The sequence below is a fragment of the Pantherophis guttatus genome, chromosome 11 (assembly GCF_059756535.1).
Source record: "Pantherophis guttatus breed Tessera chromosome 11, ASM5975653v1, whole genome shotgun sequence".
Taxonomy (NCBI): Eukaryota; Metazoa; Chordata; class Lepidosauria; order Squamata; family Colubridae; genus Pantherophis; species Pantherophis guttatus.
This window is the reverse complement of record NC_142073.1, coordinates 1,220,558-1,242,110: the sequence shown is the minus strand read 5'-3', so window position 1 is coordinate 1,242,110 and position 21,553 is coordinate 1,220,558. Positions and strand designations below refer to the sequence as shown.

Below are 21,553 nucleotides of genomic sequence, written 5' to 3'. Positions count from 1 at the left end.
ATCAAATGGTGGGTGGGCGGGTGGAATGAAGAGCATCTCCCTCTAGATAACAGAGACCTTACCAAATGCTCAAAAGTGGTATTGTCTTCTCTTGTCAACCAAGGAAGAACAGGCAATAGCTTCAGGAGTTTGAGGAGGGGGGGAAGCATATGGAATACAAATGGGGAAGGATGATGGCAAGGGCACATTTGCATATCTTTCCTTCACATTCCTAAGGTTAGTGCAAAAAAAATAACATTATATACCAATGGAAATGGCTGCAATATCCTTCAACTTTGGAAAACAATAACCCCCCCTTTTTTTCCCCCCTATCAGATTGAAGAAAGGCTTAACAAGTGAAGGAAAACACTGATTGTCAACCAAATTCAAATATTCCCTTGCCTTTTTTTCTGAACAGAGAGACGTTTTCCATTTCTGCAGCCTTTCGGGACTTGGGAGGCAGGAAACGAAATAAAACCACAAATTCTTCTGGGGTCCTCAATGGAAGATGCCAAAGGAAACAAGGCTCTGGAGCTGCAACAGCCAGTCTGGCTGACAAAGAAGCCACGGGTCAGGGTTGTGATGCTGCCAGGAGCGGGGCAGCAGGTAAATGCTTTGGGGCTCTTGCCTCCCCTGAGTAACTATCACCAGAGCACTGACGCAGCTACTTGATACGCAAAAGAACATATTCCAGGAGCAGACGACCAAGCTGCAGAGGAACCTGACACACGTGTCAGTCAGACTTGTTTCTACAAGCCCAATAAGCAAAGACAAGCCACTTTCGATTGGGAGCTTGGCTTGTATAGCAAGCCATGGTTTGCATAGTCACACTTCACTGAATAAACCGCAGCATTGGTTTGTCGCACACACAGAAACGCCCGTGGATGGATTCACAGCTGAACAAATGCTAAGGTTGCTCTGAAGACGCAGAGACACACCCCGGTTGTAGCTTATTCACAGCTTTTATTTCTTTCCAGTCTCCTTCAGGCCCACTGACCCAGAATCCGAACACCTGGGGAATAAAGCCTTAGGAGTTCTGCTTAATAACAACTTGCAACAATCCTTTAAAAGGCTACTTGAAGAAAGCCCCCCTCCCCCTTTTCTTGCAAATAATCCTCAAACCCTTAAAAAAAACCACCGACCCATTGCTCAGAACTTAACCAAAGGAAGCGCCTCCTTCCCTCCAGGCTTGAGACCCTCCTCCACAGGGCCCGAAGATCTGGAACCCAGGGCACTTTTCTTTAAAAAATATACTTTGAAAAATAATGTTCCATAAAAATACTATTGTTTCTAGTCAAACACAGATATTGCAATATCAAGGGTTAACTGCTTTGTATTCTCTCTATAAAACGTGAAGAGTATTTGTTACACGGAGAGATGTAGAAAAAAACCACCAAGAACTTCTAGAGTATCACAAAAGCAGATACAAAATGAGCAAGGTCAGCTGTGGGGACAGGAGGGAGAGATTCGGCTAAACAATTATGCTCAAGTCAGGAATGGCCTTCTGGTCTTGCTTGGGCATCACAAACCTCTTTGGAAAGCTGCTTTCCATGCACACGTTGATCCCAAATCCCTTGCCACGATGGCCAAGGAGCAGGCACCCAAGCGCATAATAAATATTCGTACAAGAGTTAAGTCTCCCATGCTGATTTCCCCCCCAAAATTAAAAAAAAAAATCCAGTGAATTAACCCAAAGACACAGGCAATTAAAAAAAAAATGTAAACTACAGTTTCCCCACAAAATGTTTTGTTGCTATATAAACCGCTAACGGAATGAGGGCCGATGGTGCTAAAACTGTATTAAAAGTGTCTTAATAAAGTATAGCATCTGTACTTAGTGGCGTGGGGAACGTCCAATTGGTAGTACAGAGTAGGTCCGATGGAACTGGGAAAAGAGAAGCACCCCTTTTTGCTGCCTCGGCCCCGAGGAAGAGGTTCCCTGACCGAACGAGGCAAGACGAAAGCTGAGACGGCCACAGCCGCCCTCTGGGAGCCGACGGGCAGGACGAGCAGTGCATCGCTCCGATGGGGGAGACAGTCAGGCAAATGTGCAACAGTTCCTGTCTGCTGCTCTGTAGTGTCAGCAGCCCTCAGTTCTCTGAGAGGGAGAGTGCCAGAGCTGCCTGCAAGGCCGCTTCCTCATCGATGTTATAGTCCTGGAAAGAAGGGAGGAGAAAGTCATATCAAAGAGCGGAAGAGCCCCCACCTTCCATGCACAGCAGGCTGGAGTTCAGAATGATTTTAGAGGTCATCTAGAACCCCTTGCTCTCTGCAGAATCCACTGATACGCCTCAGCTAAGATGATCACTCAGCCTTTGCCTGACCATCTCCAGTGAAGGACACCTCATCTCTTCATGAGGCAGCTCTTCCTCTGGCTGACAGTTCATACTGTTAGGTCTAGCTTGAATCTCCATCCTTGAGTTTCCACCCACTGGGTCTGCTCCTGCCCTCTGAGCAATAGGCCTCCTTTCTCTTCTGGGTTCCCTTTGTTGCAGAGTACACCTGTCCAGGTCCTCCCTCAGAAGCCTTGGTTTCTAGACTTTTCACCCTCTTGGTGGTCTTCCTTGGAAGTCACTCTAACCTGTAGCACTGTCCTTTAGAACTGGACACACTAATTTTAAATGGGATCTGAGCAGGATAAGGTAGGAGGGAAGGAGGATGTTTTGAAACCTGTGCCTATTATTATATCCATAATGGTGCGGGGGGGAGACCAACCAATTCTTGTGACCTTATTTGAGGCCACCAGGAAGGCAGGCACTTTTCCAAGAGCAGGACATGAAGAGCACTAAGAGGAAACCACTCCAATGTTGTCATAACTCCTCCCACAAGGGCAGTTTGCTCTGCCTTTATTTATTTAAAGGCGATTCTCATGCTGCCTTTGGAGCCTGGAAGCAGCAGACACGATCTACTGAAATAAGATGCTGCGGAACGCAAAACCCACCACAAAAGTGTCATAGGAAAACTTGTGCCGGTGCAGGAGGTGCTGTAGAAAGTTGGCACTCTTGTAACTGGGGTCCCCCCAAGGCATGGCTGAGCACACTGGACAGACCTGGAACACCCAGGAAGGGAGAGAGGAAGAGGACGGTCAACAAAGAAGAAAAAACACTTAATTCCAGGATAAGAGTGATAGCTAAAAGCAGTGGTGTGATCACTTGATGGGGAAAAAAAGAGAAAGAAAACAACAATTTCCTGTTGCACAGCATGCAGAATTCAGCTGCAAAAATGCATGAAATACTTGCTATGAAATACCCTAATTGCAGATGTATTAATATTCTATGCTCTATAAAATTGGATATTAAACAGCACCATCAAATAAAGCTCTAAACAATCACAAGATCATACACAAACCGAGCAATCAAATGAAGCTGGTATAAAGGGAGGCATGCTTTTAGATCTCCAGGACACTTCCATGAGGGAAATACACCCAGTTCCCAAGATACATTTAATTTCTTTAGCAGCTCCCACATGCAAAATGAAAGGGACAAGGTAAGCACAGTCTGAGAAGCCTATCTGCCACTGCAGATGCAGAGATGTGTTTCATGATCCCTGGTTCGCAAAAGCAGGGCAGGGCACTCCAGCCACGGCATAAACATGGGGAGGAAATAGGAGGCAAAAGCTCTCCCTTGTTTCAAATAAGAGACAACTTCTTTCTTATTCCCAGCTTTCTGCTAATCTGGCTTTCCGTTTCACTGAACAGGGACATGAACGCAACTCACCACTTTGTTGGGGTCACTGCGGTGATTCTCCATGCAATGCTTCACTAGCTCCTGCTGGTCCAAGTTCCGTGCTCCACAATAGGGACAGACAAACGTGGACCGGTTTGGAATATTGCTGAAAGGGAGAGCAGCACAGCTCAGTAGCTGGAAGACGGGTGGACCTCAGTTCAGCATGCTGGCTGAGGAATTCTGGGAATTGAAGTCTACCCTATTCTGGGATTCTGGAGTCTGTTTAACTTGAGAAACACTGACCTATAAGGACAATACATCTACAGTTCTTTATTAAAGAGATGCCTGACTCTCTCTCTCCCTCCTAACCTTGCTTGAGAGTGCAAGAGGTATTCTAAAACCTGGAAATCAGAGAGTTGGAGAGTGGCTCAAAGCCACAAAGGAAATACCTTGGAATAGGTTGGGATGTTGGGACGACAGGCACAAACTTTGGACAGTTGGCCATTTGTTCCTGGACTTTAGCACAGGATGTGACGTGAGATCTCATCTTTGCAAGGGTCACCTGGGATACGAGAAGGATTAAAAGAGAGCATGGATATCCATTTGAAGCCTTCTGTAGTTTTTTTTTTTTTAACCACAGGCCACTCACAAAAGCAGGGTGGCTTATAATTATGTAGCTTTGCTGCCTCCACCTATGCGCACAAGCCCTTAAGGTTACCTTTTTACTGCAGCCTCGACATGGCGCCTTGAAGGAAGACAGCTGCTTTTCCACACTGGAGGCCTTCTCCACCTTCTTGGGGTCAAAGGGCATGCGGCAAAGGGGACAGAGGGGAGATGGAACTTGGAGGCAGGGCTGCAGGCATTCCCCACAGAACCTGCGGAAGGAGGAGGCTTGATTTCTCCCAGAGCCTGGACAGTTGTGGGAAAACTACATACACTGCTCAAAAGGTAATGCGAAGAGGGGATGGGTTCCCCTCCCAAGACGGAGGGCTGGTAGGCTTCAGACAAGAGGAGGCCCACAGGCATGCAGAACAACTTCACATCTCCTAGATCAGGGGTCTCCATAATGGGCAACTTTGAAGACTTGTGGACTTCAACTCCCGGGATTCCACAAGTCTCAAAGCTGCCAAGTTCGGAGATCCCTCTACTCGATCACGAACTCTGCACAAAAACCAACAAAACTGACAAGATACTTTGGAGCGTTTGCTGCCATCTGTGGCAGAAGGTCTTCTGGCTTTACGAGAGGAATTCCTTCTTTCCTCCCTTCCCCTCGGCCTTAGGAATTCCTCTCCAAGCGCCAAGCGGGACACCCCCCCCCCAAAAAAAATAACCTTGCAAACCAAGGATGCCGGAGCAGAGCCAGGGCCCTCCTTGGTCAGAGGGGAATTCCGTTGGGGCCCTTGGAGGCTTCCCTGGAGCCCATCCGGGGACTTCAGCCGCTCCCCCTCCCCCCGCAAACGCCCGGGGGGCCAACCCTGCAGCACCCCGGAGCCCCCCCTGGGCTCCCCTCGCTCCCCCCCAGGCCCTTTCCCTCCGGCCCCCTGGCCCCCCTCCTCCCTGCCCCCCCGTCTCCCCCACCCCCGCTCACGTGTGCCTGCAGGGGGTGATGCGGACGGGGCGCTGGTAGACCTCCAGGCAAATGGGGCAGCTGAACTGGGCCTCCAGCGCGGCGCCGGGCTCGGGCGGGTGAGGCGGCGGCGGGGCGGGGGCGGCGGCCGCGGAGGGCGCCTCGCGGGACCCCCCCGCCGACACCAGCAAGCTCCGGAACATCGCGGCCGCCATGGCGGAAGGGGAGGCGGGCGGGGGAGGCGGCGCATCCCAACTACGTCATCGCCCCCGCGACCTCGCCGCGTCCCAGGCCGGGACGGTCCCGGAGTTTTCCTCCACCCCTCCCCGCGGCTCTCGCGAGACTTCCCCGCGACGTGACGTCATCGCGGCGCGCGGGAGCGCGAAGGGGCCCTCTGGGAATTGTGGTCTCCCGGCCGGGGGAGGACGCGCTCCACGTGGCCCGGGCGGAGGCGGCGATGTGCGACGGCGGGTCGGGCGGCTGCGGAGGGGAGGCGCTCCCGAGGGAGAGGCCCCGGGGCCGGTGAGGAAGCCCTGCCCGCTGGCCGTGGCGGAGGGGAAGCACGCCAGCCATCCACGGCCGCCGTTGCATGAAGCCGTCCCTGAGGAGGCCGGTCCTGACCTTAAGCAGCGGCTCGTTCAGCAACCTGGGCTGAAGCAAACCACGGCTCGGCCCACGTGCTCAGGCCGCCTTTTATCAACGGTGGCAACGTTTGAGGCGGGTGGACTTCAACTCCCAGAATTCCGCAGCCCAATGGATGGATGGCTGAGTAGGCTGGGGGATTCTGGGAGTTGAAGTCCACCCGCCTCAAACGTTGCCACCGTTGATAAAAGGCCGGTTATAGGCGAGAGGGATTTCGTTTTGCCACCGTCTCGACTTCCGTGCGGTAGAGATGCAGGAGAGGGTAAGATTTGGGTATCTGGTGAGGCTCTTTTGCAACCTGACCTTCACTTTCTCTTCTCCAAGCTGCGACTCCAAATGCGTCAAGTGCAAGGATGGCTCCCCGGTGGTGAGCATTCGTGCTGGAGATGCCTTCTGCAAGTAAGGGCAACTGAGGGACCTGCAGAATTTTGAATAATTCAGAATGGTCTCTCCGTCCTTGGGCAGAATTTTTTTCCCCTGGCAATGAATCTGGCCTTTCCTCCACTCCGTTTCATGTGTTTTTCAGGAGCTGCTTCAAGGACTACTTCATTCACAAGTTCCGTGCCATGCTTGGGAAGAATCGCTGCATTTACCCTGGAGAGAAGGTCCTGCCCTGTCGTAATCTTTACTGCTTCGGGGCAAGAGAGATGGGCAAGATGGCAACTAAAAACAGGAAACAAATGTTGTGATGCTTTCTCCCTACTGTTTTAGGTTCTCCTGGCTTTTTCGGGGGGCCTTGCTTCCAGCTCAATGTTGAGGCAGGTGCAAGAGGTATGTTACACTTCCAAGCAGGAGGGGCAACCAAACAGCAGAAGCCCCCAGTAGATGAAGCATGATAGCCTGGGCAAAGTTTTTGAATTGAAGCCTGCTTTGCTTCCTCTTGTCAGGGCCTCAACCGAGAAGCAGCCAAGAAACTTCGCTTCAGACCAGGAATAATCTACATTGATGGTTTGTGTTGACAGTCCTGTGCATTCTCCATAATTTTGGGGGCGGGGGGGAGGGAACGGAGTCATTGTGCAGGCAGTTTGTTTGGACTGAAATGTTGTGGCTTGTGAAGATGGCCACTTTCCTGAGAGATGCAGAAGATTGCTTAGGGAAGTTGATTTCCAAAATTGATTCCCTTTGAGCATATTAACTGTCGAGCATTATTGGGCATTGAAAGGTTGAAATCACCCATCCTCCTAAATCAGGGGTGGCCTACTATGGCAACTTTATAACCTGCAACTTCAATTCCCAGAATTCCTGGCTGGCTGAGTTCAAGTCCACAGATCTCTCACTGCAAGTCTAATATCTTACATGGTTGAAGATACCATGGCAGGGAATGTTCCCAGGGCTGTTGAAGTTTTAGCCATCTCACCTTGCTGACAGATTTGGTTTTACTGTGCAGAGGGAGCTGTGTGTGGACGGAGCTTGGATGAGCGAGCGAAAACCTGCAGGCAGGTAGAGGCTATCCTGCAAGCCACAGGATTCCCCTATCATCTGGTGTTCTTGGAGGAGGTAAACATGGCTGAGATTCAGCACCCTCACTGCAGCACATTTTGGTGATATGGCATCAACAGCAGTGGCCTTAGCCATCTGGCTGCTTTGATGTGATTTGCCTGGAAGGAAATATTATTAATAGTAGTATTGTTCCGCAAATTAAATTAGAGCAGTGTTTCACATTCTCAGCAATTTTGGGGCTGGCTGGGGAGTTCTGAGCTCTACATATCCAGAAGTTTCTGAGATTGAGAAACCCTGAATTAGAGCATCAGAAAGGCAGATCCTAGGAAGATCCCAGGCAGGACAGAATTATCATTCTTCCATCAAGTATAATCCTTTGTGCGCTGAGTATGAACTCTGGTCCAGATTAATCTGCCCACTTTTGTATTATGGAAATAAAATAACAGAGGATCAGAGAAAACTTGTGAAAGGGGAAGTTGATAACATAGATGCACTTCTAGTATTGTCACTCTCAGAAAAAAAAAGTAAGAGAAAAGCAGCATTAAGCTTGACAAGGCAGGAAGGAAATATAATTCCTAGTTCTGAAAATCTGTCAAAGCGATTGCAGTTTGTGCAGGATTGACAATTTTCCTTCATTCAGCGTTTGACCCAGCTTGTGTCCTCATGCTCTTTCATAGGTGTTTGACATTCCCACTTCTGTCCTGAACTCGCTTACCCAGAGTCCTGTTGACCAGGCTCACAACTACAAAGAAGCAGTGGCTGATTTCACGAGGTGGCAGCAGCAGCAGGAGAAGAGGGCTGATGCGGCGACTTCCCTGGAGGACTGGCTGGCAGAGTGTAGCATGCAAGGCTTCTCGTGGCAGGAACGGCTGGCGGTTCTGGACGAGACTGGCTCTTCCCTTGCTTCCCACTCGGAAGAGCTGGCCCGCCTCTTTGGGGGTGTCAAATCCCTAACTGCAAAAGAGGAGCTTCTGCAGACCCTCCGGTGAGCTCCTTGGCCAGATCCTGAGTGAAGATATTAATGCCCACAATGTGAGCTGGATGAGTGAGCTCCACTCTTCTAAAAAGAAGCTTTGCAGGGGTCTTCATGCATTCTTGCTCTCTAGCAAGAGAGGGTCATTCAGTGCCATTTCCTAGCTCAGGAGCCTCAGGAAACAGGCTGATGTTCCTGATAGAAGGATGACTTTGCAAGCAGCCCCTAAACTTAGAATGGGGTTCATAGTCAAAAGGCTGTTTCATCTGGTCCTTCTAGATTGCGGATTCTGTGGTATTCTAGGCTGCTGTTTCTAGGAAAACAAACGTTTTATTGTTTTCTGGGGCCCTGGTTAGATCCAAAATTCTAAGATCTCTCTGCTTTTTAGGACCCACCTGATGCTGCACGTGGCTCGGAGAAACGGATACACGAAGGTGATGGTGGGAGACAGCTGCACCCGTGTGAGCGTCAAGCTGCTGACCAACCTCTCTCTGGGACGTGGGGCCTTCCTGGCTATGGACACGGTGAGAACAAAGCGGCTCATGGTTTCCCCACCCATTGACACAGTTTTGGTCTCCTCAGGAGATTCCTGGCCTTGCTCTTTGGTTTAGACATGTCCATCCTCGCAAGCAACTTCCCCGAGCTTTATGAAGCCAAGTCTGGTCCCTGAAGAGGGAAGGAAAGTCCTGACCTAAACCTGCGTAGAGTCCAGTAGCTAAGACTTCACATTTCACCCAGGATAAGCCCACTCAGAAATATTTTCCAAATTCCAAACACACACAGAATAATCCTGCAGGAGGAGAGCAAGGTCTTCGCAATTTAGGCTTCCATGCTGTGGCCGGATAAACCAGTTGGAGCTTTCCCTACATTAGCTCAATCTCTGTTCCAGAATCCTCCTGTGAAGTTGTGGTACAAGGGTGCCCCTTGCCTCTGAGCAGCTCTGCCTGGTCTCTGATCTGGCACTGCTCCCCCTCCCCTTTTCCTTTCTCCTTCCCCAAAGGGCTTCTTGGACAGCCGCTACGGGGACGTCCTGATCCTGCGTCCGATGCGGGAATATCCTGCCAAAGAGATCGCTTTCTACAACTACCTCTTTGGGGTGCCCACCGTCTTCACGCCTGGACTGGACACCAAAGTAGGCCGTTAGGAATTTGGCTGGAAGGGACCGAGGCTTCCCTTCAGTGGGTCAGGAGGGTCTGAGCAGCCGTGACAGATGCTTTCACTTCCTCCAGGCCTCTGAGAGAGCCAGCATTCACCTCCTGATAGAGAGCTTTCTCTGCAAGCTGCAGTCGGAATTTCCCTCCACCCTCAGCACAGTCTACCGGTGAGTGTCCCTCCCCTTGTCCAGTAAAAGACAACAAACTGCTTGATGAAGTTCCTTGCAAAGGTTCAGCAGTGGTGTCCATTAGGCACAACTCCCTTCCCACACTCTCACGGACCCTCTGCAGCTCTGGTTACATTTCTCGTCTTCTCTGGGAAAAGCAGAGCAAGCCAGACAACAGATATGAGGGTGTTTTTTGACTTGTTTTCTGAAAACCCAGCTCAGCCCTCTTGCCTGCGTTTAATGGACAGGACCCTTTCAGCTGCCGACTTGCAAGCGCCTTCTTAAAGCAAGTGGCATCTAGTCCCAAGGGCGTTTATGTCCCCTCTTCAGGAGGTGCAGGTAGCGTGGATGGGTCAGGCAGGTGGGCTTCCCTCCAGTTCTCTTCCTGATGCCCCCTCTGGTCTCTGTTCCAGGACAGGAGAGAAGCTGAGTACAGTCCCTCCAGAGGTCCAGTCTGATGTTTCGACAGCACCGGCCCGCTGCCTCCTCTGTCTCTGCCCCCTGGACACCAATGTTGGCAAGTGGTCTTCTCTTGCAGAGGAGACGACCCACTTCTAGATTAACTTTTGGTACCTGCCGGGGATTCTAGAACAGACAAGGGCCGACATGCTAGCCAGATCTTCACGGTGTCAGAATTGCAGCCAGTCTTCCTTGGCACAACCCAGGAGTTGAAATATTGGGTGGGGCTCTTTCCCTCCCTGTTGCTATGCCAAACAGGCATGGAGATAAATGCAAATTTGCTGCTTAAGCAAGGAGAGTTTGCTTGGTGGAACTGAAAGATAAAGAGGCGGCTGCCTGCTGGTTTAACACATCCAGGGCCATTATTCAATCCTTGAGTCCTGGGTGCTATGAGGTTCACTCAGTGCAGGGCATAAAAGCCCAGCTTCAGCTGCCAAGGCTTTTGCCTCTTGGCCCCAGGACGAGCTTTCAGGGGCTGCAAACTCTCGTTTCCTGACAGAGGACGGATCCTCCTTGCAGGCCATGCTGCTTTCGGAAAAGCTCAGCCAGCAGCTTCCCGCTGAGGATGGATGCTGCGGAGGTGGGACCCAGGCAGGTTGCTGCGAAACCCGCCCAGCAGGAAGGTAAGAGCCCTCACAAGAATGTACTGTTGGGAGTGGATGAGCCCACCTGCTCTCCTTGGCCCCCTCCCCAAATAAACCACTGGTCAGCACAGGTGACTGACGTTCTGCTTTCCCCCCCAGAGAGACCTCCCAGCTTGTCCCGTTGCTCTGCTATGGTTGCCGTCTAACAGTCAAGGAGCTGGTAGGTGTGCAAGGAAGGGTTTGTACAACCAGAAGGGCTCATGTATGTTTCGACGCGAAGGGGTGCAACTGTTCTCAGGGCTGGGCCCGAGACAGAAGCGGCCAGGCTGAGGACAAACAGTTCCGTGGCTTGAGTTAAAACGGTTGCACTCACTTGGGCCTTCCCTTTGGGTTAAAGGTTTCATTTGCTGGGACTTTGTGGTGGCTTTTGGGGAATTTCAGGTTATGCTGTGGGTGACAGTTGGATGCCCTGCTATGGTTTGAGAGGAATTAAGGGGCTACCCCTTGTAAAAGTAACAAGGCTGGTGGAATCCTGCTGCCCTTACTCACTCCAACAATTCCTTTGCAGAGCTGCGTGGAGTCTCTCCCCCCGTACATTCACGAGGAGGCCAAGCGCCAGCAATGCAGGTATGGGGCAAAGTTGTTGCCTGGAGGAATTTGTGCCAAGAGCCTTGCTCTTCTGATGGGATTTTCCCAACTGTTTTGTTATCGGTGCATTGATGATGTTTCCTAGCCTAGTAACAAAATGGGTGCAAGAAGAAAAGCAAGCTCAGAGACCCCGAGACCCCACCAATTCAACCTGAGCTCCATCTGCCCTCCCCATGGCAACTTTTTAAGATACCTGGATTTCAACTCCCAGAATTCCCCAGGAATTGGCATGCTATTTGAACAAACCCTAGTCTAGATATGCAAAACCAGATTTGCAGTGATGCCCGTTTCCACTTTCTTTGCAGGGCTGCGATGAAGCAAGAAATCCAGGAATTCTTGCTTGAAGATGATGCTTGATTTGCATCGGGTGCTTTACGGCCTAGAGGAGAACAGGGGGAGGACTGTTCATGGGCTTCAGGGCCTGACACTCCGCTTCCACAAGTGTTTTTCAAGCAGAAAAATCATCTTGGATTCAGCAGCGGCCAGACTGAGCCAAGAAGGATCCAGATCTTTCACTGCCTTGGATGCACAAGTGAACTGAATTTCGATTTTTGTACACAGGATTCAAATCCTAAAACAGATAAAGGGAGCAGCCTTGCTCACACAAGTTTTATGAAGCGTCCCAAGGAAAACAGGTTCCTTCTTGGCAATCACCCCCATCCAGACCTCCTAAGGCTTCATTTAAGCTCTCCTCCAAGATTCTTCCAGATATCTCTGGAGAAGCTGAACCCCCAAAGCTCGGCTGCTGAACCAGAGGAATTTCTCTCCTTCGTTCCCCAAAGTCCACCTTGAACGTCCCACCACCTTTTTTTAAAATCACAGCTTTGTTTTTATTGTATAGATCTGTATAAATAAAATGGCCTCCTATAGAAAAAGTAGTTTGTGGATTCCCAGCAGCGAGGCCGAGAGGGAGGAGAGAGGGCGGGAGGGTCAGTGGCTGCAGAGGTGAGGGGGGGGGGTTGGGCATTTCAGCAGCAGGACAGCCATTCATTTCCAAATGCTTCCTGGTTTCCTGGAGTCCAAGTTTGGGGGAGGGGGGTGGTATCTTTTTTTAGTTTGTAAAAAAAAAAGGAAAAGTGTTTCAAAAAGTGTCTTGTGTGTCTCCCCCTCTTGTTGGGCTGCAAGTGTGGCTCAGGTTATGGGGCTGCCCCACCCCAGAGCCTCCAGCGGAAGAGGCAGGGAAGGGAGAGTCGGTGTCCAGGACTGGCATCTGCCTGGGTCCACCTGCTGGGCTGCGGGTCTCCCAGGGCTGTTTTGGGGGTGACGGGAGCCCCCTTCCGCCTCAGTCCTTCTCCCGGGTCCACTTGATCATGGTCTCTGGCGAGCGGTAGAGGAAGATGAGCTTCGCGTACAGCTCCTCCTCCAGCTCCAGCTCTCCCGTCTCCCGAACCAGGAAGATGTGGCTGCACAGCGTCAGGATGCGGTCCACGCAGGGCAACTCTTCAAACATGATGGAGTGGGAGATCTCACTGAAGAAGCCCCGCACGAACTTCCCGATCACCAGCACGATGGAGACGTAGAGGCCCAGGATCCTGAGCGGAGAAAGAGCCCCTGTGTAGCACCCCTGCGCAGCTCCCCCCGACATGCAACCCTCCCACCAACACATTCGCACGACCTACGAAGCATCAGCGGGCTGGCTGAGCAGGATCCGCTGGGATCTGCAAGCCCTGATCCCATGGCAGGGCCTGTGGCGTGATCTCAGCCGTTTGCTGGTCCGGAGGAAGTCTTGACAAGGGACCGAATGACCAACCTTTGCCGCTCTGATCTATGCCTGGAGGGTCGTATCATTTCAAGGCAGGAAAGGAGACGCCCCAACCTTAGAAAGCCTTGGCAAGATGGCCAGGCAAGATGGGAGGGAGATGAGGGACCATTTCCCCCTCCCCTTTTAGGGGGTTAAATTTTTGCAAGCTATTCACATCTGCCGGCAAAGAAAGGCTGCTGGCATTTCGGACACAAAGGGGCGGCATTCAACCACCTTCTGAGTGCTGTCTTGCTGGGCCAGCTGCAGCACAGCCAGGTCAGCCCAGGGACCCCCATGCAACTGGGGGGGGGGGGGGTTGCTCTTTTCCTGGGGTTCTCAGGCCCAGCTTTCCTGCTGCTTCCTTGCACCCAAGTCAGCCTATTCTTGCGACAGTTGCGTAAGAGTCGCTCTACTCCGAGCGCACCTCGCGTCCACCCTGATGGGCTCATGGGCTGGTCACTCACCCGTATCCCGCCAGGAAGCCCAGGCTGGGGGGGCTGACTTTGTCGCTGAAGATGACCATGGGCAGGATGTGGCAGTCCGCCTGGCAGTCGGCCAGCTGGATCATCCACCACTCCAGGAAACTGGTGCTGCTGTTCCCGGGCCGGACCTGCTGCTGCTTCAGCTGCACATCCACATCCAGGTAGCTGTCTTCTCCGTCTGGAAGAGGAGATGGGGAGAGGGAAGAAGGCGCTGGAAAAGGGACCATCCTGCTTCTAGAGAGAGACGCCCATCCAGGCGCTGGGAATGCTCTTCCTCACGAGTTGCTCCCCATTTCTTTAGAGTCCTCCCAGCCCCGGTTGCTCTGTTTAGCAGTGGCATCAAAGATGTATCTGTGCATTCAACTTTTTTAATTCCTTCTGCAGTTTTTACTGTGGCTTCAAACTATGTGCCACCAAAATTCAGGAACAGAATTCCTGACTTTGCACACTAATTTCAGAATTTTGTTTCAAAGACAAGCAGGAAAGCAGAGATGGAAGGCAAGCCACACTGCCGAGCCAAAAATGTCTGTGGCATGATTTTGGCCTTTTTAGGGACGGGGAAATGGAGTCGTTTGCCTCCTGTTCCTGATCCCACCTTAAAAAGCCAGAAAAGTGCCTGGCTGTTCTTGTGATGGCATGTGGGCATTTCTGCTGGTGAGGGAGGGGGGAGCGAGTTCTGGCCCCCAGGTTCTTTTCTAACGAGCACCAGGAACCCACATCAACTCAGCGAGAGGAACTGGGGGAATTAAATGGTCAGCCGTGAGTCTGTAAAATAGTTTCTGTCCGGTGTCCTCACCTGGGAGTAGGGCCTCAACCGGGTCTGCCTCGGGGCCACTGGGTGCCCGTATGTAGGGTGGGAAGAGGTGGGGTATCCGCCTGGAACAAGGACAAAACGCAGCAAGATAAAGCAGCCGGAAAACAGAGGCAGCGTTTGCAGATGGGTGAAGCCACTCTGCGCTTCAGGCTTTGCCGGGTGTGAATTTAGAGCCCTGCAATTGGGGGGCCCTTTCCCCACCTTGCTGACCCCCTTGGCCATGGGTGCCTTGCTGGAAGGGGTGGAGGAGGGACTCACACAGGGGCATGTGGGGTGCCCTGCAGCATTCCAGCCAAATTTTGCCTCACGAGACTCTTCTGGTTCAGGTCCATGGTGTGCTTCTGAGTAGTGTATTCCGTTTTCCCTCCTTTGCTGAGATCCCTGACGACGGAGGAGGAGGAGGAAGGAAAGGAATTTTAGGATCAAGGGGAAATGGAAGAAAAGGCAGGAGGAGGATCCCCACTCTGGTCTCAGATCCCTTCATCACCTCTCTCCGTCCATGGACCTCTTTTGCACCCACAGCCCCCTAAGCCAGGATCTCCAACCTTGGCAACTTTATGACTTGTGGACTTTAACTTTCAGAATTCCAGTCCACAAGTCTTAAAGCTGCCAAGGGGGAGACCCCTGTGCTAAGCCTTAAAATGCTGGAAGAATAAATCTTTGGAACTCCACAGGGTTTTTCCAGGCAAACCTCACAAAGCCAAAGGGGGCATCCATGGTTAAAGCAGGCAGAGAACTGTGCTGCAAGGGAAGGTTTCCGGCCTTGGTCTGAAATACCTTTGAAAGTTCCAGGTGAAGCGCAGAGTGATGTCCGAGGAGCCGTTGTGCAGCTCCTGCCAGAGCTGCTCACGGCTGGGGGGGCTGATACTCCACAGGGATCCGGAGCTGCCCTCGATGCGGGCCCAGGCGACGTCCTCGTAGCCATACTGGGTGATGAACTGCATGGCTAGCTGCAGGGAGCAGAGAGTCCCAGGTCAGCAGGAGCCTCCCCGTTCAGGCCAAGCCCACCATGGTGGGACGTCCTTCTATTTTAATGGGTGTGGGAGAGATGCCAGTCCCCCCACCCACTTGAATGAGGGGATCCCCCTTCCTGCCATACTGTCCGGCTAGGACTCACCGGCTGCCGTTCAAACTTATTGGTCAACTGTTCGTAGTTCTGGGGGGTGAAAGGCTGGATGGACTGCTGCTGGGCGCTCATGGTGAAGAGGGGCTGGAGAAAGAAGGGGGAGAGATGGAGGGGATCCAGTTTCAGGGACACCATCAATCCTGATCCATCCTACACACACTCCATTTCAATAGAACAGGTCTGATAGCTGCCACAGGGGGACCATCAATGGAGAGAAGCCCCCAAGATACAGAGCTGGGAGTGATTCAACCTGCCCAATCTATGGGTCCCTTTGGGTGCCAGACGTTGGCAAGGCCCCTGGGCTGCGACTGCTGTAATAGCTAAGCCCATCTGTCCCTGAAAGCTGACATGGGCCATTACAATGTCCAGCCAGCATGGCTAACCAGGAGGGATGCTGGGAGTTGTGGTCCATCAGCATCTGGCAATTGGGCGGCCTGTTGTTTTGCTTCTCCGCAAGGCAGTTCCTCTTACCTCGTAGCCCCCCAACTTCAGGGTAACAGTGACATCGATGGGGTGGTTGACCACACCCACCACGGAGCGCACGAGGGACATGAAGAGCAGCGGGAACCAGATGATGCAGATGAGGAAGAGGATGATGAGGCCTCCCATGCCGTATTTGACGATCTTCTTCTTTTTCTGACCCTTGGGTTGTGGGTATTTCTGCAGGGAGAGAGGGGAGCTAACGGGTCAGCTCATGGAACCCTACGTGTTCTCCAGAAAGCCCCTTGCCTCCCTTTCAGTTGTGTTGGGCTACAACTATTATCTTACTGAAGGCCCAACTTGCTCACTAAGACTACAGGAATTGTCTTGGGGATGAAACCCTCGAGAAGACTCTTGGAGACCCAGCTCCACCATGCTTCCTCCCCTTCTGTGGAGGCCCACCTTTTCCATCTCACGATTGCACTTGATGATGAAGATGTTGGCATAGATATCTTCCACACACATCCAGTCGGAGAGGGACAGAGTGGTGTCCGTCCAGACCCAGTCCATGACAGCTCGCAACTCCACCAAGAAAGGCACCAGGCGAAACCTGTGGAGCCAAGAGATGTATCTTCCGATCCTCCAGGGGTGGATTCTGGTTGACCCTGGACAATTCTGCAATTATGTCACCACTTTCCCCCGACCATCATGGTGCATGGAGTTTACTATGATGCATGGTAAAGAAATGGGGTACCAGACGTAGAGACACATGGAGACATAGGACGTGGTGGAACCCCCCAAGAAAGGTTTACATGTTCTACTTTGCTGCAAAGCGTTCTAGTTTCCACAAAAAGGGCCCTGCTGTCTGTCTGCCTCTGCTTAAAGGACCCTATAGCAGGCTCTACTTCTCCCAGCAGCCCCCTCCCCTATTTTGCCAGGGGCTCAGCTGTTACCCTTGGAAGAGGAAGAGGTTCAGGTGGTTGTATTTCTTGGTGAGGAAGTTCCCCAAGATGCGGGTGGGGTAACCACAGCGAATCTGGTAGGCAGAGAGGCCGAAGTAGATGCACTTCACAAAGTACCACAGCTGGGCCACCGTATTCTGGCTGAACTTCCTGGGGAGGGAGATCAAGGATGAACCTTAGAGGAACTGGCCCAAGTCAGGACAGGGAAGCAAAGAGACAGCCACACACCTCTCTGTGACGGCGGGTAGAATGAAGAACATCCAGATGTGAATGCCAAAGACCAAGATGAACTGGAAGATGAGTTTGCCCAGGACGCTCTTGCGCAGGTAGAGTGCCCGGTCAACGACCATGGTGGAGAACTGAATCAGAAGCATCACCAGGAACGCCTGGGGCACCTGGTCTTCGGAGAGCGAGGATGTGATGTCGGCTGCAGCCGAGTGTTTCTGCAGGGGAAGAGAAGCTCAGGGAGGAGGGACTGGCAAACACAGATACACCTCTTCCCCCCTCCCCCAATTTCCCTAGGAGATGCTCCACTCCTGTCCAGGGACCCCCAAGCATAGCACTATCCCTCTTTTAAAGGGGGCGGAGGTAGCAACCCTGTGCTGAATTTCAGAGACACTTGGAATTTGTCACTCTATTTCATCCAAACTTAGCAAGAGCAAAAGGGAGGGTGGTCTCCAGGCAGCAGATAAACCCACTGGGGACCCCTGCTCCATCCTCTCCTTCTCTTTGTCCCTCCCTCTGCCCTGGCGTACCTTGAGGCCAAAAGCTCTACTAGAATAGTCCAAAGAGCACCTGCTAGATGCTGGTGCTCTAGATATGACTACAACTCCCAGAATTCCCAGCAGTTGACTAAGACTTCTGGGAAGCACCACCCCAACAAAATCACCAGTAATAGCTTGAGGAAAGCTACAAATACCCAGTGGCACAGCCAGACTTACTCCAAAGGCCCAGAAGCCGAAGATGATGATGATGAAGTCTACCACATCAGCCAGGAACATGAGGGCGTAGACATCCGTGGCAGCACGGCACTTGCTGTGCAGGATGTCCTGGAAGAACTGGCACGCTGGCTGGAGCGTGCGCTCTGTTCTGGAGGAAGAGGGTTGAGTGAGGCTCTCTCTCTCTCTCTGTGTGTGTGTGTGTGTGTGTGTGTGTGTGTGTGTGTGTGTGTGTCTGGGAAGTTCGGACTCAAGTCACCTCTGTAGGGTGCAAGGAGGGGCCCAGCCAGAGTCACAGCCCGGCAGGAAAGAGAAGGCGGGTTTACACACAGGCTGCACACTGTGCTGAGCCATAAGCACAATGATTGTAGAGCAGCAGGGACCTTGTTGGAGCGATGCCGGAAGGGAGGCCTAGGGAAAAGGGGCTGACGTGTGTTTTAAGTCCAGAGCAATGAGATTCTATTGGGAAGAGGCTCAGTAGACCCGCCCCCCCCATTCACTGAGGGGCAGCCCAGCACAATCCGACTTCCAAGGTTCTGTTCTTAGAGCCCATCTCCATCGAGCAGCCTTTGCTTTTGCTGTGGAATGGATTTCCCTGCCTGGTCCATCTAATAGCGATGACAATGGCTGAACACAACGCATGAACCTGCCACAGCCGAACCTTCCATGGGAGGAAGACCCCAAACGGGACAACCAATTTTTCTTGGTTCACACAAAGATTGTTGCCTGCCCCTCCACTCCCACCACCAGCCCAGTTTCCCATCACTTACGCAGAAGCAAAGAAGTGCTTCACTTGGCGTTTGGCAGCTTTCATCTTTTCTCGGGATGCCCCTGACTTCTTCTTCTTCTCCTCCTCCACCTCCTCTTCCTCCACCACCTTCTCCTCTCCTTCCTGCTCCTGGATCTCTGGGGCTTGGAAAAGGGGAGTGGGGTGAACTCTTGGCCAATCTCTGCCTTCTCCCATTGATGGGCTTCAGCCAGGGAGCCTCGACAACAGAGTCCCTCGTCCCACTCACCCCTCCTATCCTCCTGGGTTCATCCCAGCCAGCAGATCCAGCCAAAGGAACACTCTTTGGCACAGGGTCTACCAGGGTGGGGGTCCTCTCAGTTCACCTGTGTCCTCTAACGGGACCCAGAGGGCCATATAAACCAATGGAATTAATACAACTATTGAATTAAGTAACTAAACTCAATGTGCTGCCCTCCCACTTTCCAGCTCCTTCTGCAGCAGCCATTAGTTACCTTCCTCCCTTTGCTGGTCCAGGGATTTGCTCAGTTTCTTCTTCTTTTCCTTTTTCTTTCTGAACCGTGAGCGGATGCCCTTCTGCACCTCCGGCTCCGTCTTCTCCTCCATCACCACCACGTTCTCTGCCTCGGGGCTGGCCGATGCCGAAGGCTCCGGCTCCTCCTTTTCTTTGGCCGCATCTGGCGATTCTTCTGTCTCCGGCTGAGGTTTGGCCAGCAGGTCTTCTTCGTGATCCCAGAGGCCGTAGCTCTGGAGAGGAGAACTCGTTCAGGAAGGGTGTGCTGCAGCTGTGCTGCAGACACAGCGAAGCATGGGAGAAACCAGTCTAAGCCACCCCAGCTGCAACTCTTGCTGAGACTCCCAGCAACTCCCCAAATCTCAGGTTCTTTGCCAGATGTCCCTCGGCCTCATCCAAGGTTGCTCTCCCAGCCCGGCTGGGAATTCGGGCCTCTCTTTCCAGAGCCCGGTTCCTTCTTACCAGCAGCAGGGAACGGTGGAAGAAGAGCACCAAGAGCTGGATCAGGTCATATTTGATGTAGTTGTCGGTCTTCTCAATGCCCAGGATGCGAGGTGCAAAGAAAGGCTTCCCCTCGTAGCGCACCATGGTGGTGTAGCTGTTCCAGGGGAAGAAGCCGAACTGGAAAAGGTACTTGAGAACCACCATCACCTATGCAAGAAGAATCCAGGGGAGAAGAAGAACTCTAGAGCAAGAGCAAAGGTTTGGTTCTCCGGCATTTGATTTTCTACCAGAAGGCTCTTCTCACAAGGAAGGATGAAAGGCAACCTCTTTCCTCATTGCAGTATCTGAAACCCAACCGCTAAAGATAAGTTGCCTCTGACTACGGAGGCTCAACTCTCAACCATCAGAATGAGTCCAGAGCATGGGCTAAACTCAGCCAGGCTCTTCAGCCCTTGTGGCCAACCTTGGTCTCTCCTGAACAGGCCCTTCCGGACTTGGCAAAGCCGCAAAGGAAGTTCCTACTGAATGTGGAGCTGCCTTCTTCTTCTGGGGGCAGCTCTGCTTTGTTCTTCCCTGACACCACGGAGTACCCTAAGCCAGAGTCCCTCAAGCCAGCCCCCTCCGGTGTGCCATGGTGGGCTCCAGTTCGTGTTGGTAGGGGAATAGAGGCAGTCCAACATACCAGGCGGGCACCCAGTGAGAGAAAATCTGCCCAGAGTTTCCCAACAGTGGCAATTTCCAAGTAAATGGATTTCAACTCCCAGAATTCCACACCCAGCATAGCCATTGCTGAGAATTCTGGGAGCTGAAGTCCATTCACCTACAGTTTGCCAAGCTGGGAAAGGCTGTGCTAAGCCGTTTCTCCCCATCAAAATTAGCTTTAAAGACTTCCTCCACCCCCAGCTGAAGAAGGGCCCCACCTCCGTGTAGACGATGGCTGTCATCCAGAAGGACTTGCTGGGCCGTGGGATGGAGAGCATGGCCCACAGGAAGATGAGGATGGGCAGGATGATCGAGATGACTGAGGCCGTGACCATGTTGTTGAGGATGATGATGAAGTAACACAGCAGGTCCGAATGGCCGGCCACAAAGTGGTAACAGGCCACCAGCAGCTGCACAAAGCGGTTTTGGGAGCGGTAGAACTGCTCGGATTCCTCCAGCTCTTCGAAAGAGACATATCTGGAAGACCAAAGGGACCAGTGGGGGGGGGGAGCAGGTAGAGAAAGCTACGACGGGGAGCAAAGTTCCTCCAAGCTGGAATCACCACACCCACCACCATCCGTGTTTCACTGAGCTTCTGCATGCATTATGCTGAGCCTGCAACTCCCACAATCCTCCACTCTGCCTGGGAATTCTGGGAGTTGAAGTCCCAACATGTTGGATGACAGAAATACTGTTTTTATACTCATTCCCCTTCGTCTATCGAAGATGTTCCAGGGATCGACAACTGAATCATCCATCCTTTGATGGAATAACAGTTCTGGAATTCCTACATATCTTCTGGAGAAGGGTTCTCCAACCTTGGCAACTTTAAGACTTGTGAACTTCAACTCCCAGAATTCCCCAGCCAGCTAAACTGGGACCTCCGTGTCAACTTTGGAAGTTGTAGATCTTTAACCGGGTGATGTTAATGGAAGCGTCTGCCTTGGCACACGGGACCCTAAGAAGCCAAGATAAGGGTGGTGCCCTTCTTTGCCCAAGGCAGTACCTGTTCAGTAGCAATTCACTGGCGGTTCTGGGGCGACTCTTAGCACAAGCCAGCAGCTCCTGGGAGTTGCTGGGAAGGAGTCCTGCGTTGTCCGGAAGATCCACAGCTGGAATTTGCTCCTCGCTGGCGCTTCGAGAGTTGTAGCCGGTGCTGTCAGCACTGAAAACCTCTGCCCCGTCGCAGCCACTGTGGAAGCATAAAAGGGGTTACACAGCCTCTCCCAACAGGATTCACCTTATTTCCCAGTTCACACGTCTGTCCCAAAGGTGCTTTTCCAAAAGGCAACTGAATTTCCTTGGGTTTTTTTCCCTCGCTTCTCATCTAAGAAGCCTCTTCAGTTCGTTTCTCATCCAAGCTTCTTGGACGAGAAGCAAAAAG

General features: G+C 52.2%; 3 protein-coding genes across 12 annotated transcripts in view; 1 reads left to right on the top strand and 2 right to left on the bottom strand.

The window, feature by feature from the left end:
• Positions 1-922: 922 nt before the first annotated feature.
• On the bottom strand, positions 923-5,561 carry RNF166 (ring finger protein 166). The gene is made up of 6 exons (XM_034426615.3): positions 5,233-5,561; positions 4,363-4,519; positions 4,094-4,206; positions 3,696-3,810; positions 2,921-3,028; positions 923-2,135 (listed from the first exon to the last, which is right to left on the bottom strand). The coding sequence occupies exons 1-6, from the start codon at positions 5,424-5,426 to the stop codon at positions 2,070-2,072; spliced, it is 753 nt and encodes a 250-aa protein (XP_034282506.1). The 5' UTR covers positions 5,427-5,561; the 3' UTR covers positions 923-2,069.
• CTU2 (cytosolic thiouridylase subunit 2) lies at positions 5,477-12,153 on the top strand. 5 transcript variants are annotated; one of them, XR_015729580.1, is made up of 15 exons: positions 5,477-5,733; positions 6,178-6,252; positions 6,380-6,458; positions 6,565-6,624; positions 6,741-6,801; positions 7,241-7,350; positions 7,971-8,278; positions 8,655-8,790; positions 9,267-9,398; positions 9,496-9,587; positions 10,001-10,104; positions 10,566-10,669; positions 10,790-10,850; positions 11,199-11,257; positions 11,584-12,153. XR_015729580.1 is itself a non-coding variant. In XM_034426610.3 (15 exons), the coding sequence occupies exons 1-15, from the start codon at positions 5,669-5,671 to the stop codon at positions 11,633-11,635; spliced, it is 1,518 nt and encodes a 505-aa protein (XP_034282501.2). In that variant the 5' UTR covers positions 5,551-5,668; the 3' UTR covers positions 11,636-12,153. The 5 variants fall into 5 exon arrangements, 3 of the variants coding, with proteins under 3 accessions (XP_034282501.2, XP_034282502.2, XP_087733187.1); XM_034426610.3 differs by having other exon boundaries at positions 5,551-5,733; positions 10,546-10,669; XM_034426611.3 differs by lacking the exon at positions 6,178-6,252 and having other exon boundaries at positions 5,572-6,115; positions 10,546-10,669.
• PIEZO1 (piezo type mechanosensitive ion channel component 1 (Er blood group)) overlaps positions 12,084-21,553 on the bottom strand; it is a 56,862-nt gene continuing 47,392 nt past the window's right edge. For all 6 annotated transcript variants that reach the window (XM_087877060.1, XM_087877059.1, XM_087877056.1 and 3 more), the window contains 16 exons: positions 21,176-21,361; positions 20,388-20,646; positions 19,486-19,674; positions 19,004-19,256; positions 18,532-18,673; positions 17,765-17,912; positions 17,052-17,266; positions 16,815-16,973; positions 16,324-16,471; positions 15,913-16,101; positions 15,433-15,525; positions 15,093-15,265; positions 14,574-14,696; positions 14,298-14,377; positions 13,484-13,679; positions 12,084-12,810 (listed from right to left, as the gene is read on the bottom strand). In XM_087877060.1, the coding sequence (XP_087733186.1) occupies positions 12,561-12,810; positions 13,484-13,679; positions 14,298-14,377; positions 14,574-14,696; positions 15,093-15,265; positions 15,433-15,525; positions 15,913-16,101; positions 16,324-16,471; positions 16,815-16,973; positions 17,052-17,266; positions 17,765-17,912; positions 18,532-18,673; positions 19,004-19,256; positions 19,486-19,674; positions 20,388-20,646; positions 21,176-21,361 (2,803 nt within the window). In that variant the 3' untranslated portion in view covers positions 12,084-12,560. The remainder of the gene's footprint in view (positions 12,811-13,483; positions 13,680-14,297; positions 14,378-14,573; positions 14,697-15,092; positions 15,266-15,432; positions 15,526-15,912; positions 16,102-16,323; positions 16,472-16,814; positions 16,974-17,051; positions 17,267-17,764; positions 17,913-18,531; positions 18,674-19,003; positions 19,257-19,485; positions 19,675-20,387; positions 20,647-21,175; positions 21,362-21,553) is intronic.

Excerpts from the sequence above, each read along its gene's own strand:
- RNF166 (XM_034426615.3), bottom strand. The coding sequence starts at position 5,426 with ATGGCGGCCGCGATGTTCCGGAGCTTGCTGGTGTCGGCGGGGGGGTCC. Across the intron at positions 3,811-4,093 it reads ACATCCCAACCTATTCCAAG|CAATATTCCAAACCGGTCCA; the intron begins GTATTTCCTTTG and ends TCTCCCTTTCAG. Across the intron at positions 2,136-2,920 it reads TTTCCTATGACACTTTTGTG|GACTATAACATCGATGAGGA; the intron begins GTGGGTTTTGCG and ends CCTTCTTTCCAG.
- CTU2 (XM_087877061.1), top strand. The coding sequence starts at position 6,104 with ATGCAGGAGAGGGTAAGATTTGGGTATCTGGTGAGGCTCTTTTGCAAC. Across the intron at positions 8,279-8,654 it reads GAGCTTCTGCAGACCCTCCG|GACCCACCTGATGCTGCACG; the intron begins GTGAGCTCCTTG and ends TCTGCTTTTTAG. Across the intron at positions 9,588-10,000 it reads ACCCTCAGCACAGTCTACCG|GACAGGAGAGAAGCTGAGTA; the intron begins GTGAGTGTCCCT and ends TCTCTGTTCCAG.